Source organism: Ictalurus punctatus, chromosome 11 (assembly GCF_001660625.3).
Source record: "Ictalurus punctatus breed USDA103 chromosome 11, Coco_2.0, whole genome shotgun sequence".
In the NCBI taxonomy this organism is placed as follows: domain Eukaryota; kingdom Metazoa; phylum Chordata; class Actinopteri; order Siluriformes; family Ictaluridae; genus Ictalurus; species Ictalurus punctatus.
The window spans coordinates 443,478-465,454 of record NC_030426.2 but is presented as its reverse complement, the minus strand read 5'-3'; the positions used below and the strand labels follow the sequence as shown (position 1 = coordinate 465,454).

The 21,977-nt window shown below is 39.4% G+C and overlaps 1 protein-coding gene across 3 annotated transcripts in view; it reads right to left on the bottom strand.

The window, feature by feature from the left end:
* ripor3 (RIPOR family member 3) overlaps positions 1-21,977 on the bottom strand; it is a 114,429-nt gene that overhangs the window by 17,949 nt on the left and 74,503 nt on the right. For 2 of the 3 annotated variants that reach the window (XM_053683590.1, XM_053683592.1), the window contains exons 18-23: positions 15,837-15,998; positions 15,594-15,752; positions 11,330-11,532; positions 11,125-11,208; positions 10,037-10,127; positions 1,469-8,383 (exon numbers count right to left, since the gene is read on the bottom strand). In XM_053683590.1, coding sequence (XP_053539565.1) covers positions 8,283-8,383; positions 10,037-10,127; positions 11,125-11,208; positions 11,330-11,532; positions 15,594-15,752; positions 15,837-15,998 — 800 coding nt within the window. In that variant the 3' untranslated portion in view covers positions 1,469-8,282. The remainder of the gene's footprint in view (positions 1-1,468; positions 8,384-10,036; positions 10,128-11,124; positions 11,209-11,329; positions 11,533-15,593; positions 15,753-15,836; positions 15,999-21,977) is intronic. The other variant, XM_053683591.1, reaches the window with a different exon arrangement.

The following is a 21,977-nucleotide window of genomic DNA, read 5'->3' as shown; positions in this document are numbered from 1 at the left end:
GAAATTTTTATCGGCACAAACCAGCACAAACGATTGAGACTATTTCAGATTAATTTGGAGCATGTGGGGGGGCTGGGTGACCCCAGAATGACTTTTGAATTTTCTTTTAATATCTCCAGAAGCGAAGCAGCACAAACGAAGCGCTTATTGGCACAAACCAGCACAAACGAAGCACAAACAAATGAGCCTATTTGGAGTGAACTTGGAGCATGTGTGAGGCTGGTGACGTCACCGCAACATAATTAAATGCCTAAACGGAAGCAGCACAAACAAAAATTTTTACGCCACAAACCAGCAGAAACGATTGAGACTATTTCGGGTTAATTTGGAGCATGTAAGGGGGCTGAGTGACCCCAGAATGACCTTTAAATATTCTTTTAATATCTCCTGAACCGAAGCAGCACAAACGAAAATTTTTACTTCACAAACCAGCACAAATGATTGAGACTATTTTGAATTAACTTGGAGCATGTGTGGAGCTGGTGACGTCGCCGCACCAAAATTAAATGCCTAATATATTAAAAACAAAAGCAGCACAAACGAAGCACAAACGACTGAGAATATTTTGCTGATGTTTTGCGTTGGTGGGGGGGCCAACTTCACGCAGGTTAGTATATCTCTGCTTGACATATCGCTTTGCTTGTATTTAGTCATTTCTAACTCACTTTGGACAAAAGCGTCTGCTAAATTAATAAATGTAAACATGTACAATACATACATAACACCCTAGGGTGCACCCGCTAATTTAAGCCTAAGATAAAATATATACATACACAGAATATAACAAAACTTAAATAAAATAAAATCACATCCAGAATTAAAATGTCTTTTTCAATGTGTCTGCATTTTTTTTACTATGAATGAAGGCACTCCTCTAGAGTATTTTCATTTGTAGTCCTTTGCAGAAAAACCAAAGTAATATAAAATAAAAATTTTGATGGCTCACCATCAAACTGTTGAAAAATTGTTGTAAAGCTTCTTCCCATGGAATCAAAAAAAAAAAAAAACCCTGACTGGTATAAACAGTGTCAGAATAAAACAAAATGAAAATGTATGTACAAAACTTATACAGATTACACACCACGGTTTAAGTATTTTAAATTATAAATTGCAGCCAGTATCCTTTTTATACAATTAAAATAAAATACCCTTTGTATTTAACATCTGTCTGTTTTTTACACAACTCAAACAAAATAGAGCAAAAGCTACGTTCATTGAAACACGTTAACAACCAACACTTGACATAACTGAATACAGCTCACATTTATACAATGCAATTTAACAATTTAATAACTCAGAAGTAATGTGACTTAAAACACTTTTGGAATTAAATTCGAATTGACACATTATATACATGGCTAAATGAAATGAAAGAAAAGAAAATAACCAAGAAATGCAACATGCTGCGTCATAGCTGTATTAGGTTAGCATAGCACTCAGAACCTAAGTAACTCTCAACTTAACTCACCAAGTTTCACGTCGGATAAAACTACAAACCGAAGTTCCTCAGCACTCCTACTGGCAGTAGTATTGTTTCGACTTTTGTTTTCACTCTTTCCAACAGTTAATTATAATATATAATTATAATTTAGACTTTTTCTATTTTTTCTGTCTCCTTTTCCCGCCTCGCTTTAGCTGTGTGCGCGTCTGCGCAGTTTTAAAAAAAAAAACACTCTCCCCCTGTCACCTGTCAATCAAGGCGGGATCTACGTGTAGAATGGTGTTAATTGGTCGAAATTATCTACATGAAACATTTTAACTGCTTCAAATAACGTATTTGAAAGTATAGTGGTTTACATTCTGCTTTATTTTTAATTAATCTGTATTGTTTTAAATTCGGTTTTAAATATTTATTTATATACATTTTCTAGTGGGCTACACATAGGAACAAAACTCCTACCATAGATGGCTTTTCTGCACATGGTTAGTCTATACCTGTGGCCAGAAGGAAGTGGGTTGAAATACTGATAACGTGGGTGGTCTGGATCATTTAAAATTTTATGTGCCTTCCAGAGCGTATATGAACTGACACAGTCGTTAAATTGGGGGTGGGAATACCAATAATTTTTCTCTATAAATTAGTTATCTTCAAGAGTTTGTTCTTATTGGTAACTGTTAGCATATGGAAAATACAAATGGCACCATACATAAGAACCGGTTCAATAATACTTTGATACAGAAGAAGAAGCAGACTAGGCTGAACAGACAGATATTTAAGTTTACGAATAACTGTAAGTCTCTGTTGACAGCACTTGTAAATATCTAGAGTGTGCTGATTGAAGTTGAGATGTTTATCCAATGTAATGCCCAGATATCTGAAATCCTTCTACCCTTTCAACCATCCCTCCATTATTGGTAATACTGGAAGGATGGGTCAGTGTTTTGGAAGAGCTAAAAAACAGTTCCTTAGTCTTTGCGATATTAAGATAGAGAAAGTTATCATCACACCATGTACTAAAATGTGCTTTGGAGTGTTGATAGTCCAAAAAAAATTTTTTTCCTTATTAAGCAATGCAAGAATGGTAGTATCATCTGCATATTTAAAGTAATGAATGGTGGTGACTGGACTCTGACAGTCATTTGTATAGAGAATATAAAAAAGTAGACTCAGTACACACCCCGTGGGGCGCCAGTGTTGAGAACAATAATGGGCGATAATGCATTGCCCACCTTTACCAGCTTTATAGGAACAGGTGTGTGGAAACAACAGGTTCGGTTTTAAAGTATATGTGAACTATTGACAATCATTTATCAGCATTATGGGAACAGGTGTGTGGGAACACAACAGATTCAGTTTTAAAGTATATGTGAATCATTAGCCCATGACCTTCCTTTTTTTAATCAGTGTTATGGGAACAGGTGTGTGGGAACACACCAGATTCGGTTTCAAAGTATACATGTACTATTGACAATCATTTATCAGCATTTCTGAAACAGACAGGCCCGGATTGGCTCATTGGGAGCAGTGGACTGTTCTGAGCACTGTCACTGGTCTGGTCTGTTTTTTGGGCCGCAAGGGCCGGTGTTGATGATGAAGCCATCATTAGAAAGTTGTACTGTGAAAAGAATTCTTGCAGAGAACAGTGCAATACTTGTTTTATTATTTATTTGTGTTTAAGGATTGGATATCTGTGAAAAATTTTGCACAGAATATATATTTAGATATTGCAGAAAAGGACATTGTGATGTTTTAAAGAATAGTGTTGGATATTTACCCTTTAACTAATGTTCTCATATTTGTGTTGAAGTTGTAAAGCAGCTGTTTCCTTAACTTATGCAAAGGAAAAAGAGATGATGGTGTCATTAGAAAGTGCAATACATTTTATTTTATTTTATTCGTTATTATTTATTTTTTTTGTATTTATTTGATATTTTTTCATTTCAAGGTTTTACATATTTATTAACACATTTTTTTTTTTTTTTTTTTTTTTTTTTTTACAGAAAATAGATTCTGATACTGTTAAACATTACATTGTGTTGTTGTAAAGAATAGTGTTGTTAAATAAATCTTCACTGTGAAACAACACTTAGGCTACTGTATTTGCACTGAACTTGAAATGATCATATTTTTTTAAAAAAACAATGAATTACCAGGCTGTAGAGAACAGTGCACTATTGCAGACTTATATACTGAGGTGTTAATTACACTATTTTAATATACTCAGTCGTGAACTAAAGTGGGTCGGTCTAAGGCATGAAACTCCAGGGCTGAAAATGAGTCCCACTCCGGCACTGGGAACAGATGTCTGGGAACACAACAGATTCGGTTTTAGAGTATATGTGAATCATTGCCCATAACCTTATTTTTTTTATCAGCATTATGTGAATAGGTGTGTGTGAACACAAAAGATTTGGTTTTAAAGTATACGTGAATCATACCCCCATGACCTTATTTTTTATCATTTTTTTATCAGCGTTATAGGAACAGGTGTGTGGAAACACAACAGATTGAACTTATTTATATGTAGGAACACATACAACATTATTTATCTTTAACCTTCACCTGTCAAGATACATTTGATTGGTGATGACCTTTTGACCTACACCTATCAAGATTAGGTTTGATTAAACATACAAACCATAACTCTCTCTACTGTGCATTTAAATAACTAAATAAAAAATAAGAAATTAATAAGAAATATTTGTACAGAAATATGCAAGTACGTTACGTGTAGTAACAACACAAAGTGTTGGGTGCGGAGTGTCAGTGGAGTGCAGATTGTTTATGGATTCTAAAGGGATCGCTGTGGTGGACATATCTGTGTTGAGGAATCTGATAGCCTGAGGGAAGAAGCTCCTCCTGAGCCTCAGTTTTACCCATCAGACAACGGAAGCACTTGCCCGATTACAGCAGGTTGAACAGACAGTTACCAGGGTTAGTGAACTTTCTATAGCCCCATTTTCAGGAGCCTGAATTTCCTCAGCAGTCTCAGATGGTACAACTATTATCTGGTTTGCTCACCTGAGCTTGGAGTGTGATGCGTTCAGGTCAGGTCCACAGAGATGTGTACAGGACGATACTCATTTAGGCAACAGGGCTTATTGTTCTTTGGCACAAGAATGACAACAGATTTTTTAAAGTTGGTGGGGACCGCAGACTTAGCTAGGGACTCATTGAAAATGGAAGTGAATAAAGCTGCAAGCTGATCAGCACAGGATCTTAGTACATAGCCAGAAATGCTGTCAAGGCTGGCCACTTTCCTGATGTTCACATGCTTCAGAGCCCTCTAAACCTTATCCTCAGATATGGTGATTGCACTCTCATCACTAAAAGAGCTGGTTCCTTCTGTAGTACTAGTTGGCTGGATGGAGCTAGTATGGTTAGCATGCATAGAAAGCACATATAGAAAGTATTCAGCTCAATACTATTTGAAGTATTTTGCATTTTGCATTGTATTTTGCAGTATGAGTCATCAGGGTAAACAGCAGTGGACTGAGCACACAGACCTGGTGCTGGAGGTGGAGTTGCTGACCTGCTGGACAGTGGTCTGCCAGTCAGAAAGTATAGGATCCAGTTGCAGAGGGAGTTGGTCAGACCCAGCAGGCTCAGCTTTATCAGTTGTTGTGGGACAATTGTGTTAAATGCTGAACTGAAGTCTATAAACAGCATTCTTACATAGTTGTTCTTTTGTCCAATTGGGTCAGAGAAAAGTGGATGATAGCAGGCATCCTCTGTTGAGTGGGGCGGTAGGTGTACTGACTATGTAATCACACTAGGTGATCTGTATTGTGCCCGAGCATATTTGACCCCCAAATTCTAGTTCGTTGGACTAGTGTGATCGCTCCATACTGTGTACTCAGACATGGAACTCGAATCATGACATCAATGATGCGACTGTTACATTTAAGAATATTTGGGTGGATAACAGGTCTGGTTCTCACCTTATTGATGACTTTGAATAAGAAATTAATATAGAGTAACTGACATTTCAGGCACCATATGGCCAAATAGTTTGTTTATTTTTGCTCCGTCAACAAAAATAGCTCCCACAGCTGGATAGAGCTTTGCGTGTTGCCATGCAATGCACAGACTGACTGACATACAACAGCTGTTGTATAATGTATATATTTTTATTGGCATAAAAATTTGTCACATTTCTACCTCTGATAAAGTATTTTTTTGTTTGACTTGTTATGAAGTTTTGTGGGTGTCACAGCCAAATATAAATAGCTGTTCCATGCATGTGCCTGGTAAATGGCATTCATCAATCTACACATGTAAGTACTAAGAAAATCAGCGTTTCCAAAACTTTTGTAAATCCAGCACAAATTTTTTGTTTGGTTTGGCTTACACAATTTTACTAAATAACTGGCTAATTATATTACCTCTTCTGTGTATGCCTTGCACATTGTGATGGGACACACACCTACTATATCAAGCAAATGTGCACAAATGTACATCTAAAACGGCTCAAATCGAGCTGCTATACTGTATGCTGTATGTTGTCGACTCTCAATGGTCTATTACAGGGTTACTTGAAAAATTCACTAGATAGTAGCCAATAGCATACATCTAGAGTGATAGCCTCTTCAAATAATTTTGTTTCAGACTATGCTGTCCTGCTCCACCGAAATCTATGGTCTCAAACCACTGTTTGTCACACCTTGACTCCATAGATGAAGGCAAAAATCTGCTTCCTTATGTACTTGATTATTTATGTCACTTTTTGAAAGCCCTTTTGACTTTTGACACATTTTTCTAAATTGAGCCAAAGGATTTATATATATATTTTTTGCATGTTTATATAATTGTAACTTAATCCAAATGTATTTTAATCAAAATTAATAGACACGATTGAAGTTGGCAGCTTGCAGAAATATTAATAAAAAAAAGAATCATCTGTTCTGTTTGTAGCAGTGTATCAGAGTTTCTACTCTGAATTTTTGGTGCTGGTCACAGTGTCCAGAAACGATTCAGTTTACCAATATACTGTAATTCCGGTCATATGTTAATTACTTCTGTCTAACAAAAAAATACTGAGATTTGGGGCTATATAAGAGTGACTGCATCAAGTAAAATTAGCATTTAATAATTTTTTTTTCCAAACAGTCAACATTTAAATAAAGTTAAATAAAATAGTCAACAGGCCTATGAACACAACAAACAACCCAGAACAAGAGAACTTTCTGCTAACAAAAAATATTGCTTTGACAACTGCTAATAACATTTTATTTATCTTCCTTTTAGCTAGATTTAAATGTATTTAAAGAAGCACCTGAACATTACCTTGCAGCACATTTTCTCAAATCTATGACATACCGTACAGTGTCACTTGAAAGTTTGTGAACCCTTTACAATTTTCTATATATCTGCATAACTATGACCTAAAACATCATCAGATTTTCCTAAGAAATCCTAAAAGTAGACAACAAGAACCCAATTAAACAAATGAGACAAAAATATTATACTTTGTCATTTATTGAGGAAAATTATCCAATATTTCCAAAAAATGGGAGAAAAAAACAAAGTATGTGAAACTTTGCTTTCAGTGTCCGGTGTGACCTCCTTGTACAGCAATAACTGCAACTAAACATTTCCGGTAACTGTTGTCTGACACTGGAGTCCAAACTCTACAAAAAAGTTTTATAAACTTTTCAAGCCTGATGAGCATCAAGATCTCTTTTTCCTAGGTCTTCAGAATTCTCTTTTGATTGTGCCATGATACTCTTCATAAACATGAAAATATCAGACTTTGATAGATCCCTGTTCTTTAAATAAAACAGGCTGATCGTCATCACATTGATTGAAGACACGTGACTGTAATTTCACCTTCAAATTAAATGCTAATCTGAGGGGTTCACATACTTTTACCACTCACAGATATGTAATATTGGATCATTTTCCTCAATAAATAAATGACCAAGTGTAATATTTTTGTCTCATTTGTTTAATTGGGTTCTTGTTGTCTACCATAAGGACGTGTGTGAAAATCTGATGTAGTTTCAGGTCATATTTATGCAGATATGTAGAAAATTCTAAAGGGTTCACAAACTGGACTAGGATCATATGTCTCCATGATCTCAACATGTTCCTCACAATCTCGATTAGGCTGATAAGAATCGCTTGCATTTAGCAAGAAACTTCTAATAGTCGACTGTTTTGCCATTGTATTTTCAACTGCGTGATTGTACAGTGACTATTAGCCGATAGGTCTCGGTATCAGCCATTTTGCATTGAATTTTGCAAGGAAGAGGAAATTTTATCTTTTGAATTGAGAAAAGTAATATCTCACTTGGTAAGAGGAAATGTTAATTTTGGACTAGATTAGAGTGTATACTGTATGACTGATTGACAGGAATTTTTAATTCTGTAATTGAATTACATATTAGGATTTTCTGTGCATGTCAGCAGAAAGTAGTTTGCTAGAAAACAGCAATTCCACAGCAGTGTCTATATGAATTAGAGGCTATATAGTATGTAGTAATACAACCACCAGTGGCAGAGTGCTTAAACAGCTGCATTTAAACAGTGATTTTTTTTTTCTCCATTCAGCATATTGTCTATATTCATTTAGAGATGCATTATTGAATAAAAGGAGCTGTAGAAAAGTACTTTCTTACTTATTATTATTATTGTTTTGTTTTTTTTTTAACTTTGAAATGTATATGTCCTTTAAGTGTTTTTTTTTTTTTTTTTTTTTACCTGACACCATATCTGGCAGGATCTGAATTTGCTTATCACAGATTTGATTTTGTTTTTATTTGTTTTTTTTTCATAATTGCTTACTCTTCTTGATGTTTCCTGATCATCAGCAAAATAATTAGCCAAATTCATGCAGTCACTAGAAGATGGTGATTTCTGTTTTTAGGTTTTTATAAATTTCCTCTTGTAACTCAGTGCAGATCTGGTCCATTCTCTTGAGGGCTTCATGGCCTTTTTTCCCTGCAATAAAATGGAAGTATAGATAATATTAATGACAGTCAATGTAACTCTGATACAATGTGTGTAAAGAGTTGTTCTGAGGTGCTAAATCAACCTATTTTCATTTGATATGATAAAAGTTTCTTTCAAATTTATCCTACAATTCCTGTCTATTTTTAAGTAACTAAGGACAATTTTTTCAAATTTTTATAATTTTTTTTTTTTATAGTAATATTATAAGTAATATGGTAGTATAGTATTATACACTCACTGAGCATTTTATTAGGAACACTATACTAATACTGGGTAGGGCCTCTCAAAACAGACTCAGTCCTTCGTGGCATGGATTCCAAAAGATGCTGGAAACATTCCTTTAAAATTCCAGTCCATGTTGACATCACACTATTCCTGCAGTTTTTTCAGGTGCACTTTCATGCTGCGAGTGTCCTGTCTACCACATCCTAAAGATCTTATATTAGACTCTGCTCAGGTGCCTCGGAAGATGACCGAAGACCATTGAACTCGTTGTCATGTTCATGAAACCAGTTTGATACAACATTTTCTTTGTGATATGGTGCAATTTAATGTAAGAAGTAACCATTAGAAGATGGATACATACTCAAAGGCTGTGGCATACATGAGTGATTCGTATTAACAGGCCCAAAATGTGCCAAGAAAACATTCCCCACACCATTACACCACCTCCATCAGCCTGGATTGTTGACGCAAGGCAGTTTGGGTCCATGGAATCGTGCTATTGGAACCAAATTCTGACCCTACTATCTGTGTGCCACAGCAGAAATCAAGATTCATAAGACCAAGCTATGTTTTTCCAGTCTTCAACTGTCCAATTTTGGTGAGCCTGTGCCCACTGCAGCCTCAGCTTTCTGTTCTTGGCTGACAGAAAAGGAACCTGATGTGGTCTTCTGCTGATGCAGCCTATCTTCCTCAAGGTTCAACATGGTCTGCATTCTGAGATGCTTTTGGCTCACCACAATTGTACAGAGAGGTCATCTGAGTAACTGCAGCCTTTCTGTCAGCTCAAACCAGTCTGTCCATTCTCTGTTGACCTTTCTCATCAAACAGGAATTTCCGTCCGCAGAACTGCCGCTCACTGGATGTTTTTTCTTTATTGCACCATTGCACTTTATTGATCTCCTGGGATTTTGAGAATCCAAGGTAATTAGCAGTTATAGTAATACTCAAACCAGCCCTTCTGGCACCAACAATCCTGCCATGGTCAAAAGCACTGCAATCACATTTCTTCCTCATTCTGATGGTTGATGTGAACATTACCCAAAGCTGCTGGCCCATATCTAATGATTTCTGATTTTATGCATTGCATTGCTGCCAGATGATTGGCTGATTAGATAATTGCAGGAATAAGTAGGTGTACAGGTGCTCCTTATAAAATGTTTGGTGAGTGTAGGTAGTTAGGTATAATCCTGTGCCTTAAAAAAAATACATTTAAAAATGTAAAAATGAATGACTACTTCATTCTGTATAATACTCTAGAGCTAAATTAAAGCTCTGCTTGAATATCTACAGTATCTACTATCTTATAATTAGTGTTCTTACTAGAGCATCTCAGTCAGAATGCTGTATTTCACTATAGTTTATAATTATTCTTAAGAAAATACTAGGTATACTTGTGGCATCAGGTTAAAAGGTTACCAAATGAAAGAATGGTCTCTCTGGCTGTGTTCCTTAACTCTTCATCTGTGGAGTGCCACAGCTCAGCCACCTGCTCAGCACTTTCAAGGGCCTAGGACATAGATCACAAATTTTTATCTTTACTCATCTCAATCGCAACCTTAATCTGAGCTTTTTGTAAACATTCGGTGTACTTGACCAAGATCCTTCACCCCCACTGCCCATGAGAGTGTCATGGACCTCATGCCACTTTAACACCCTGTCGCCAATACGCGCCACTCCACCCCAGCCCACAGCAACTGCCCCCATGCTTTCCCCTAACATGCTCACACTCTGCCTGACACTGTTGCAAGTCTCACTGGTGGAGCAGGCCCAACAGGCCTGCTGACCCTGGATATAGCGTTGCATGCTCCTTCTGCACTCCCATACTTCCTCTTTCCCCTCACTTAAGGAAATAAAAGCCTTCTTATCCACCAGCCCACTTCTGTCTATGTCTGTGTTCTGCCTACCACTGCTGCATGTGCATGCTGAGATACTTTCTGCTCACCAAAGTTGTAAAGAGTGATTATATAAGTTATTATATCCTTCCTGGAAGCTTAAACCAATCTGGCAGTTTTCTTCTGAGCTCTATTATCAACAAGGCATTTCCACCCACAGAACTGTCACTCACTCTGTTTTTTGTTTTTGCACCATTCTGTGTAAACTGTAGAGGTTGCTGTGTGTGAAAATCCTGGGAGATCAGCAGTTTCTGAAATTCTTAAACCAGGCCATTTGGCACAAACATCCATGGCATAGTTAAAATTACAGAGATCACACTTTTTCTTCATTCTGATGTTTGATGTGAACATTAACTGAAGCTCTTGACCTGTATGTGCATTAATTTTATGCATTCTGCTGCTGCAACATGATGGGCTAATTGGATAACTGCATAAATGAGCAGGTGTTCTGGACAGTGTATTTGTAGTTGCAATAGATTATACAGTCATTGCTGTTATCATAGAAATGACAAGTCAGATCATCCATTCAGATCAGATGGCATTATCTTTTTAGTATTTTAATAACCTGTTAGAAATTTTGTCACTGACGTCAATGAAAATGAAAATAGTTACCTTTAAGCATTTCAGTGCCAGACAAGCCTGCTGCTGCACTTGAATGTCATTGTCTTTCAACAGCCATGTATAGTGAACCAGGGCCTGTCAAGGTCAACATAGCCTGTATCTTTAAATAATTAGATTTATATTTTTATCTTGAAATATAAACAAATATGAATGCTTTAGAACAATAATAAGTTGTAGTGGGTTGCTTTTTCCATACCTTTAACCTGAAGGACTTATAGCCTGAAGCTCTACAGAGGAAGGAGGTTGCTGAAACCGCAACCTTGTGACTATCATCTGTAAGTAACTTGGACAGGAGTTGGAGGGTTTGTCCCATTGGTTGCAGTTCCAAAATCCTCCTTCCTTTCAGCTTCTTGAGAACCCTCCTCCTCTTAGGAGTCTCTAGACATGATGCTAAATACACTAAAACAGATAAGCAGAGGGGGAAAACATAAAAACAAGATATTCTGCCTTTAAATATGTACATTTAGATTCTTTGTAACTGAAACATGAATAACCACACACATGGAATATGAAATGTGAAAGATGTGTGAGTATGTGTATATACAGTGGGTTCAGAAATATTCAGTCACCTTTGTTTTTGCACAATTATTTTGTTATAGAATTGATTTAAATTGATTCAATTTACTTTTTTGCCATCAAACTGCACACAATAACCCACAGCGAAACAAAGGTTTTAGGTAGCTCCTTTGGTAAATATTCACTCTTTATTCAGTATTTTGTAGAAGTCCTTTGACAGCATTACAGCTTCCAGTCTTCTTGGGTAACCATCTACAAGTTTTATAAACCTGGATTTGGGCAGTCTCTTCATTCTAACATGGCAAATCCTCTTACAGCTCAATTCGATTGGATGGGGAGTATCTGTGAACTGCCATTTTCAGGTCTGTTCAAAAAATGTTCTGTGGGTTGAAATCTGAGTTTTGCCTGGGTCACTCAGGTCTGTATGCTTTGGTTGTCAAGCAGACAGAGTTTAAGATCAAAACATGACTATGAGACAGTAGATCAGAATGTCAGCTTCCTTTTCCTTTTCCTTTTATCTAATAGTATTAAGCAACTTATAACATGGCACCTTTGGTGGCAGACCACCAAATGTTTTGGTGAGCAAAAGTATTGGAACAGAAACACATCGTGAGGTATGGCCCTATATTTCAGCTCTTCAAGTCTTCTTCAAATGGTAGATTGTGATACCTTCACCCCTGCCCTGTGGAGGTTTTTGGTGATGTTACAGACTTTTGTGCTTGTTTGTTGTTTCATCGCTCTCACAATGTTTTTGTAATCAACTGCTGCTGTTTTCCTTGGTCGACCTGTTCGATGTCTGGTTGTTAGGTCTTATTTTTGGTTTTGTTTTTTTGTTTGTTTGTTTTTTTAATCACAAACTGTAACAGTACCTTGATTTATGATCACCTAACACTGCTTAACATCCACAGTGATGTTAGTGGATCTCATGTCTCTCCTCCACCATTTTCGATTTATTACTGCTGAATATGGCCCTCATTAATCCACGGTGCCTGGTAAATAAAACTTTCATTTTAAATGACTTCTTTACTTTGCAAGCACTGGATTTTCTATGTATCATAGAGACTTGGATGAAGCCTGGTGAGTTATGCTCACTTTCTGAACTGTTTCCACAGGACTGTAAATTGTTTAACTCCCCATGTTTGTCTGGTCACAGTGGGGGCCTAGTGATGCTTTTTAAAAACACTTTTCATTGTCTATCTCTTCCCACTGGGTCATATCACAGTTTTGAGGTGCAACTATTTCAAATTGTGATGGTAAACCCTGTTATTATTGTTCTGGTATATCGTCTACCCCAGCAAAACAAAGACTTTCTTACCGAATTTGCTGCATTTGTGGGGGATCTTATCACTGCTCATGATAAAACGTTGCTGCTGGGGGATTTTAACAATGTGCTTCTAAACTATTTTCCATAGAGTTTTTAAATCTTGTTGAGTCATGGGACTTTTTTCAGTGGGTATTTGGCATAACTCATTTACAGGGCCATACTCCAGACTTGATTTTAATTCATGGACTATCTGTTTTGGACATTATTATTATCAGCAATGCAACCTTTTCTGCTCACATGCCTGTATTATTTTCTATGCCACACACTGGTCAAAACCTCATAAAACAATCCATAGTTCGTCTGTCTGATACCTTCACTTCATGCTCCAGTGAAGAGTTCTCTGCAGCATACCATGAATTATGGGATACTTCTGTAATGAAATCTACTCTGCACAACGTGGATGCTGACAAACATCTCAGTCACTTCAACTCTACATGTGCCTCTATTCAGGACACCATTGGTCCACTGAAGCTTAAAAAGCATAAACCGGGGCCTGTTCCTTGGCATAATGACACTAAATGCTCTCTCAGTCAGGCTTGCAGACAAGCTGAGCACAAATGGAAGAAGGATAAACTTCAGGTTTATTATGAAATCATGCAAAATTCTCTCACTATGTTCCAGAGGGCATCTAATGCTGTGAAGTGCAAATAACTCTCTGAACTGATTATCCAAAAATGTCATAAACCTCAAGTACTCTTTTCCACCATTGATTCTGTTTTAAATCCTCCTGTAAAACCCTTTAGTGAGCCTTCTACGTCTCTTTGTGAAAGCTTTGGGAAGTTCTTTACAAACAAATCATAGTTATAAGATCACAGTTGTCTCAAACTGGATATATTTTACCTGATGTTTCTTTATACTCTTCTAGATGGTCTGTGTTTGAGCCTGTTAATCTGCATTCCTGTAAGGAAATTGTTGATCATCTTAAGCCCACACTGTCCCCAGGACATTATTCCACGTGTTTCCTCAAATAAATTATGGATGCGTTTGGCCTGGGTCTGTTATCAATAATCAATAAGTGTTTGTTTTTACACCGGCATTGCTCCTGCTTGTCTTAAACTTGCTGGAGTGTCACCGTATCTTTAAAAAAAACATTATTGATCCTATATCCCTGTCTAATTTTTCACAAACCTGCTTTTTATTTTAAAAAATCATGGAGAAAGTTGTACTGTTTCAATTAAAATCTCTCTTGTTAAATAATTCTATCCATGAAGTTTTTCAATCAGGATTTAAACCTTTACATAGCACTGAATTTGCTCTTTTAAGACTTACAAATGGCATCCTTATTATGACTGATACAGGGAAATCCATGGCTCTAGTACTATTAGATCTAAGTGCTGCATTTGATTTGGTTGACCATGGCATACTCCTGTCTCGCCTGGAGATGTGTGGGTCTTCGTGGCACTGTATTAAAGTGGTTTTGCTCCTACTTGTCACACAGGTGTTTTAATATCCATCTAGAACATCATTCTTCTTCCAGCATACCTCTTGGTTGTGGTGTTCCGCAGGGATCAATTCTTGGTCCGGTGTTGTTTTCCCTGTATATGCTCCCCCTGGCCTCTATTTTTCTTTTTTGTTTTTTCATTTACTTTCAATTATTCATTCTGCTGCTACCATGAGTTACATCATCAATAAAGATTAGTGAGTCTGCTCCACAAGCAGCCGTGCAAGCCCAAGCCAAGACAATACCTCCACCATGTTTCTGAGCTTGTATGTTTTGGACCATGAGCAGATCCCTTCTTTCTCCACACTTTGGCCTTTCAATCGCTTTGGTGGAGGTTCGGTGGAATCTTGGTTCCAGAACTTTTTTGGCTTATCTCTATATTTGTTTACAAATTCCAGTCTGGCTTTCTGAATATTACTGCTGATGAATGATTAGTATCTGGTGGTATGGCCTCTATATTTCAGTGCTTGAAGTCTTCTTCAAATGGTAGCTTGTATTACCTTCACCCCTGTAAAGCTGGTACCAAGATGTCTGAACCTAGAGAGAACTACTCTCTAAGGACTCAAACGACTACTACAAGAACAAACACTCAAAATCTTTCTCACAGAATTAGCATCTCCATCTTAATTAGAACATCATGCTGAGTGGAGACTGAAGATCCTTGTAAGGCTGGTACCGAGATGTCTGAACCTGGAGAGAACTACTCTATGAGGACAAAGTACTACAAGAACAAACACTCGATCTCTATCTCACAGAATTAGCATCTCCATCTGAATTAGCACATCTCAAATGGACAGCTCTCTGACCTTCATGTTGGCTTATCCTTTTTAACAAAAAGTCTTCACAGGTGAAACTGAAGGCTAAAACCAAGAGTAGATATTCAGAGCTATTTATTGTTTAAACAATAAATCTAACAGGACACACCTGGGTAAAAAGAAACACCTGTCAGACAATATTTTTGCTCACCTACAAAAGGGTATTCTGATACAAAATGTGTTGTCTGTGTGGTTTAACACATACATATCCTGTAAACACCAGGAAATAAATGCTGAAATTTTAAACTCTTCTCATATTCATCTTTTGATCTAAAACCCAAATGTTTGCAGTCTGTAGCAAAAATAATTCAATTGGCCTTGCTGTTCCAATAGTTTCAAAGGGGACTGTACATTTTGAACTTACCTTCTCTGGACATGTGAGAGATATGCTCTCCAAAGTTTGTGACCTTCCAACGGCTGAGGTAGACATGTAACTGAAACAAAGACACTAGATCTGTTGTGCACACTGCTAGTGGGACCATCATAGAACAGGACTGGACCTGCTGCAACAACTGAGCAAAGACTGGGAGAAAGAGGTTGGAGAATGAATTCTAAGTTAGTTCTATAGAATAGGATAGAATAGAATAGAATAGAATAGAATAGAAACCTGTATCAGCCTGGCCTGGCAACTTGGCTTTCACTTTGTGAATGAACCGCCTGCGTAACATCCTGAGAAATGAGTCAGCAGTGCAACAAAATGCTGGGGCACATCCACAGCACTCCTCCCACATCATCATAACATTTCTCAGCTTTGGTGCCCCAGACCACACTAAAGGAAAATCAAGTCATAAAGAACCAGATTGAATTGTTTTCATTATTTCTTTTAAAAGCAATTATGAACGTCTCTTTGAGCTTAAACCTAATAGTATATTATGAATGAATAACTTTATATGTCATTTCAATGTTATTTCTTAGTATGTTGGTATGTCATTCATGTGTAGAGTTTCAAATAAGATAACTTTCATGCAAGCATGCCACTATGTTTCATCAGCTATTACTTAATCAAACAAGTTAATCCACACCAGTAAATTACAGCAGTTGATCTGTACTAGCTAACTGCATGACTAGCTAGTCCACTATGCAATCGGTCATAAGGAAAACAATGTGCTGTCTCATACAAACCTAGGGGCGGCAAAAACACACGATTGGCAGCTGATGAGTGGACCGGCTTCTCATCACCATCCTGCATGAGACAGGTGGCTATAAAAGGGAGCGGCAGGCACAGAATGCTGTGCCAGACACCGACAGCGGAAAAAGAAGTCACCCAACACCATAGACCAGGTCCGGCCAGCCTACATTGCCCTCTAACCAGGTCTTTTATTTTTTAAAGTGCCCTCAGTGCTAGCGTATGGAGCCCCAAAACCCACCACCCATGCCCCTCATCCCTCTCCCTATTATTGGTATCCCCCTTTGAGAGGATAGGCATGGATTTGGTAGGGCTGCTTGCGAAGTCTCCCCAAGGTCATGAATACATCCTGGCAGTCCTCGACTATGCTACCAAGTGCCCCGAGGCAGTCACACTGCGGGGGAAGCCACCTCTAAGAACATTGCCAGAGAACTGGTGCTCTTGTTCAGCAGTGTGTGGACGCCCAAGGACATCTTAACAGACCAAGGTACGCCTTTTGTCTCTAATCTCATGAGTGGTCTGTATCAGTTGTTGCAGGTGAAACACCTCTGGACCTCCGTCTACCACCTCCAGAATGACAGCTTGGTGGAGCGTTCAATCAGACCCTCAAGTGGATGCTCCAATGAGTGGCAAATGAAGAGGGCCAAAACTTGGACATCCTCCTTCTCTACGTCCTATTTACCATCTGGGATACCCATGATTAGTCTATGGGGTTCAACCCTTTGAGCTCCTCTTCAGGTGGTGACCTTGAGGACTGCTGGATGTGGTCCACAAAGCTTGGGAAGAACAGCCCTCGCCGTTCTGCTCCCTGGTGGAATTCATAAAAGAAATGCAGGAGCGGATCGACTTGGTCACCCCAATAGTACGCAAGCATATGGAGGAGGCGCAGCAAGAACAACAGTGGGCCTATAACCAGCCAGCCCAACCCAGAGAATTTCAGCCCAAATGCCTAATGTAAATTCCTGATCCACTGGCAGGGCCCCTACACAGTTCCCAAGAGGGTGTGCCCAGTGAACTACTGTCTACAACAGATAGGTAAGTGCACAGACACCCAATTATGCCACACTAACCTACTGAAAACATGGGTCTATGCCCCAGCGCTGTCTGCCTTCTCTGCTGTTCCCTCAGGGTCTGGCGAGCGTACCTTGGACCTCACGCTCACATAGCACCAAGAGCTGATGGAGCTAGTGGATCAGTTAGCCAATGTTTTTTCATTCTCCCCAGGCCTGACCCACCTGGTCCAACATGAATTCAAAATCACACCGGGAGTGGTGGTTAGACAGTGGCCCTACTGTGTCCCAGAGGCTCACCATCAGGCTATTGAGTAGGAAGTTAGCTGGATGCTACAGGATGGCGCAATCAAGGAGTCCACCAGCCCCTGGTCCAGCCCCACCGTGGAAGCCTGATAGTAGCATCCATCTTTGCAATGAGCAAGTTTCGGAGTTTGAGAGCTACCCCCTTCCCCAAGTCAATGACCTGGTAGAGTGCCTGGTTCATCTCCACCCTGGATCTGTCAAAGGGCTACTGGCAAGTCACCCTGGCCTCAGGAACAAGGCCCAAGATCGCCTTCAGCACCACCAGAGGCCACTGGCAGTACTGGTTTCTCCCCTTTGACCTACAAGAGGCACCAGCAACCTTCCAGCATCTGAGAGCATCGTCCTAAGACCACACTGGTAGTTCATGGCTACCTACTTGGACAAAGTCATCATCCACTCTTCCACCTGGGCCAACCACTTCTACCACCTCAGGGAGGTACTCTGAGGCCTCCAGAAGGCCACGTTGATGGCCAACCCAAAGAAGTGCCATCTGGGGCTGACAAAGGCTCATTACCTGGGGTACCGCATTGGCTGGGGCCTGCTGAAGCCACAGGAGAAGAAGCTGGAGGCGGTGAAAGGGTATTCCTGGCTCACATCAAAAAACATGTACATGCCTTTTTGGGGCTGGCGGGGTACTACAGTAGATTCATCCCTAACTTCTCCTCTCTAGCTTCCCCCCTCTCAGACTTTACCAAGAAGGGCCAACTGGACCAGGTGTGGTGGGCCGAGGAAGCAGAGCATGCATTTCAGGCCTCCAAGCAGGCCCTCACCAGCTTGCCTATTCTCAGAAACCCTGACTTCTCTCTTCGTCGTCCATACTGATGCATACAGAAAGCTAACCTCTGCTGAGCAGAAGAACGCCACCATGGAACGAGAATCCCTAGCCATAAAATGGGCCATCAAGTAGCTCTGGTACTACCTTGCCAGACGCCACTTCACCCCGGTCACCAACCATGCCCCCCTGCAATGGATGGCCTGGGCAAAAGACACAAATGCCAGAGTAGCCAGGTTATTGCTCTCGTTGTGGGACTTCTCTCTCCAGGTACATCAACGAGCGTGGGCCCATAATGGAAGTTTCAATGGCCTCTCACAAGACGACATGCCCTCTGGACCCAACTCTCGCTGGCATTAGGCTCGGAGCATGGGGGGTACCAAGACTATGACACAACATGCACCGCATTCTTCGCATAACTGCCGGCTGGGTGTTGAACTGACAGTGCCACTTCAGCACCCCATTTGTTTTGGACAGCAAAGAAGTTCGTGGCTGCAAGGTGGAGTGGTAGAAACACACATGCCTGGCAGCTGATGAGTGGAGCGGCTTCTCCTGACCATCCTGCAGGAGACAGATGGCAGGCACAGAAGGGTGAGTGCATTCTCCAACCACATGTTTGATGTGATTGTTTTTCTGTCCACCACATGCCAACGCCGACAGCAGAGATGAAGCTCCCTGGTTGCACTGCACCTCCACCAGCACCCTCGGCCTGCTCCATGCCCACTGGGTCCCGCCTCACTGCTGCTCCTGCCCATTCACAGCACCCATAACAGGAAGACCGTAATCCCTAACTCCACTCCCCTCTACACCTCCACTCATTTACCAAAACTTAAACTAATTTCCAAAACTTCACCAGTCAGTGTGCCTAGCCAGTGCGACATGAGCTTCCAAACAAAGTAAATCTAACTCAATATAATACTTTAGATTTCATGGTGAATCTGATATTTTGTTTTTATGTTTAGTACAATTCATAAGGGTGAAACACTATCAAATGACACATAAAATCGACATTTTCACTACTTAAATTAACGAAAAACATACCAGTCACATGGAAAAAGTATGTATGCCCCTACATTTATCACACCTTCCAATCTATAAAATTAAAATCAGGTGTTCAATATTGGGTTCCAGTGATTAGAATCTGCTTAGGGAATGCATCTTATTTATACCCCTATCATATCTAGTGTCTGGTGTTCCCTTTGCTATTGAGGTGTATGGTGTCATCATGCCAAGATATAAAGAGTTCTATAAGGCCTTCAGAAAAAAGGTTGTGAATGTATATGAGTCAGGATATGATTGAAATACATCATTCCACTGTAAGGAAAATAATCTACAAATGGCATAGCTTTCAAAAGACTGCCAATTTGTCCAGGACTGGCCATTCCAGAAAATTCAGCTCAAGTGTCTCCAAGAACCCAAAATATCATCACAGGATCTGCTAGCAAGTCTTGCAACTGTTGGTGTCAGAGTGCATGCGTCTACATTCAGAAAGATAAATTTGATCTGACCAGATCTGAATCCCATTGAAATGTTATGGGGGTATTTGAGATGGGCAAGCTTAGGGTTATCCCTAATTTCTCCATCTGGGGATTAATAAAGTATTATCTTAATTTATCTTTTTATCTTATATATATATATATATATATATATATATATATATATATATATATATATATATATATATATATATATATATATATACACACACAGTGAGGGGAAAAAAGTATTTGATCCCCTGCTGATTTTGTACGTTTGCCCACTGACAAAGACATGATCAGTCTATAATTTTAATGGTAGATTTATTTGAACAGTGAGAGACAGAATAACAACAAGAAAATCCAGAAAAACGCATGTCAAAAATGTGATAAATTGATTTGCATTTTAATGAGGGAAATAAGTATTTGACCCCCTCTCAATCAGAAAGATTTCTGGCTCCCAGGTGTCTTTTATACAGGTAACGAGCTGAGATTAGGAGCACACTCTTAAAGGGAGTGCTCCTAATCTCAGCTTGTTACCTGTATAAAAGACACCTGTCCACAGAAGCAATCAATCAATCAGATTCCAAACTCTCCACCATGGCCAAGTCCAAAGAGCTCTCCAAGGATGTCAGGGACAAGATTGTAGACCTACACAAGTCTGGAATGGGCTACAAGACCATTATCAAGCAGCTTGGTGAGAAGGTGACAACAGTTGGTGCGATTATTCACAAATGGAAGAAATCCTGAAATCCTGCAGCACCCACAAGGTCCCCCTGCTCAAGAGAGCACATATACATGCCCGTCTGAAGTTTGCCAATGAACATCTGAATGATTCAGAGGACAACTGGGTGAAATTGTTGTGGTCAGATGAGACCAAAATGGAGCAAAAGGAGGAATGCTGCCTATGACCCCAAGAACACCATCCCCACCGTCAAACATGGAGGACAAAACATTATGCTTTGGGGGTGTTTTTCTGCTAAGGGGACAGGACAACTTCACCGCATCTAAGGGACGATGGACGGGGCCATGTACTGTCAAATCTTGGGTGAGCACCTCCTTCCCTCAGACAGGGCATTGAAAATGGGTCGTGGATGGGTATTCCAGCATGACATTGACCAAAACACATGGCCAAGGCAACAAAGGAGTAGCTCAAGGAGAAGTACATTAAGGTCCTGGAGTGGCCTAGCCAGTCTCCAGACCTTAATCCCATAGAAAATCTGTGGAGGGAGCTGAAGGTTCGAGTTGCCAAATGTCAGCCTCGAAACCTTAATGACTTGGAGAAGATCTGCAAAGAGGAGTGGGACAAAATCCCTCCTGAGGTGTGTGCAAACCTGGTGGCCAAGTACAAGAAACGTCTGACCTCTGTGATTGCCAACAAGGGTTTTGCCACGAAGTACTAAGTCATGTTTTGCAAAGGGGTCAAATACTTATTTCCCTCATTAAAATGCAAATCAATTTATAACATTTTTGACTTGTGTTTTTCTGGATGTTTTTGTTGCTATTCTGTCTCTCACTGTTCAAATAAATCTACCATTAAAATTATAGACTGATCTATTCCTTTGTCAGTGGGCAAACGTACAAAATCAGCAGGGGATCAAATACTTTTTTCCCCTCACTGTGTGTGTGTATATATATATATATATATATATATATATATATATATATATATATATATATATATATATATATATATACACACACACACACACAATATCTCACAAAAGTGAGTACACCCCTCACATTTTTGTAAATATTTCATTATATCTTTTGATGTGACAACACTGAAGAAATGACACTTTGCTACAATGTAAAGTAGTGAGTGTGCAGCTTGTGTAACAGTGTAAATTTGCTGTCCCCTCAAAATAACTCAACACAGAGGCATTGATGTCTAAACCGCTGACAACAAAAGTGAGTACACCCTTAAGTGAAAATGTCCAAACTGGGCCCAAAGTGTCAATATTTTGTGTGGCCACCATTATTTTCCAGCACTGCCTTAACCCTCTTGGGCATAGAGTTCACCAGAGCTTCACAGGTTGCCACTGGAGTCCTCTTCCAC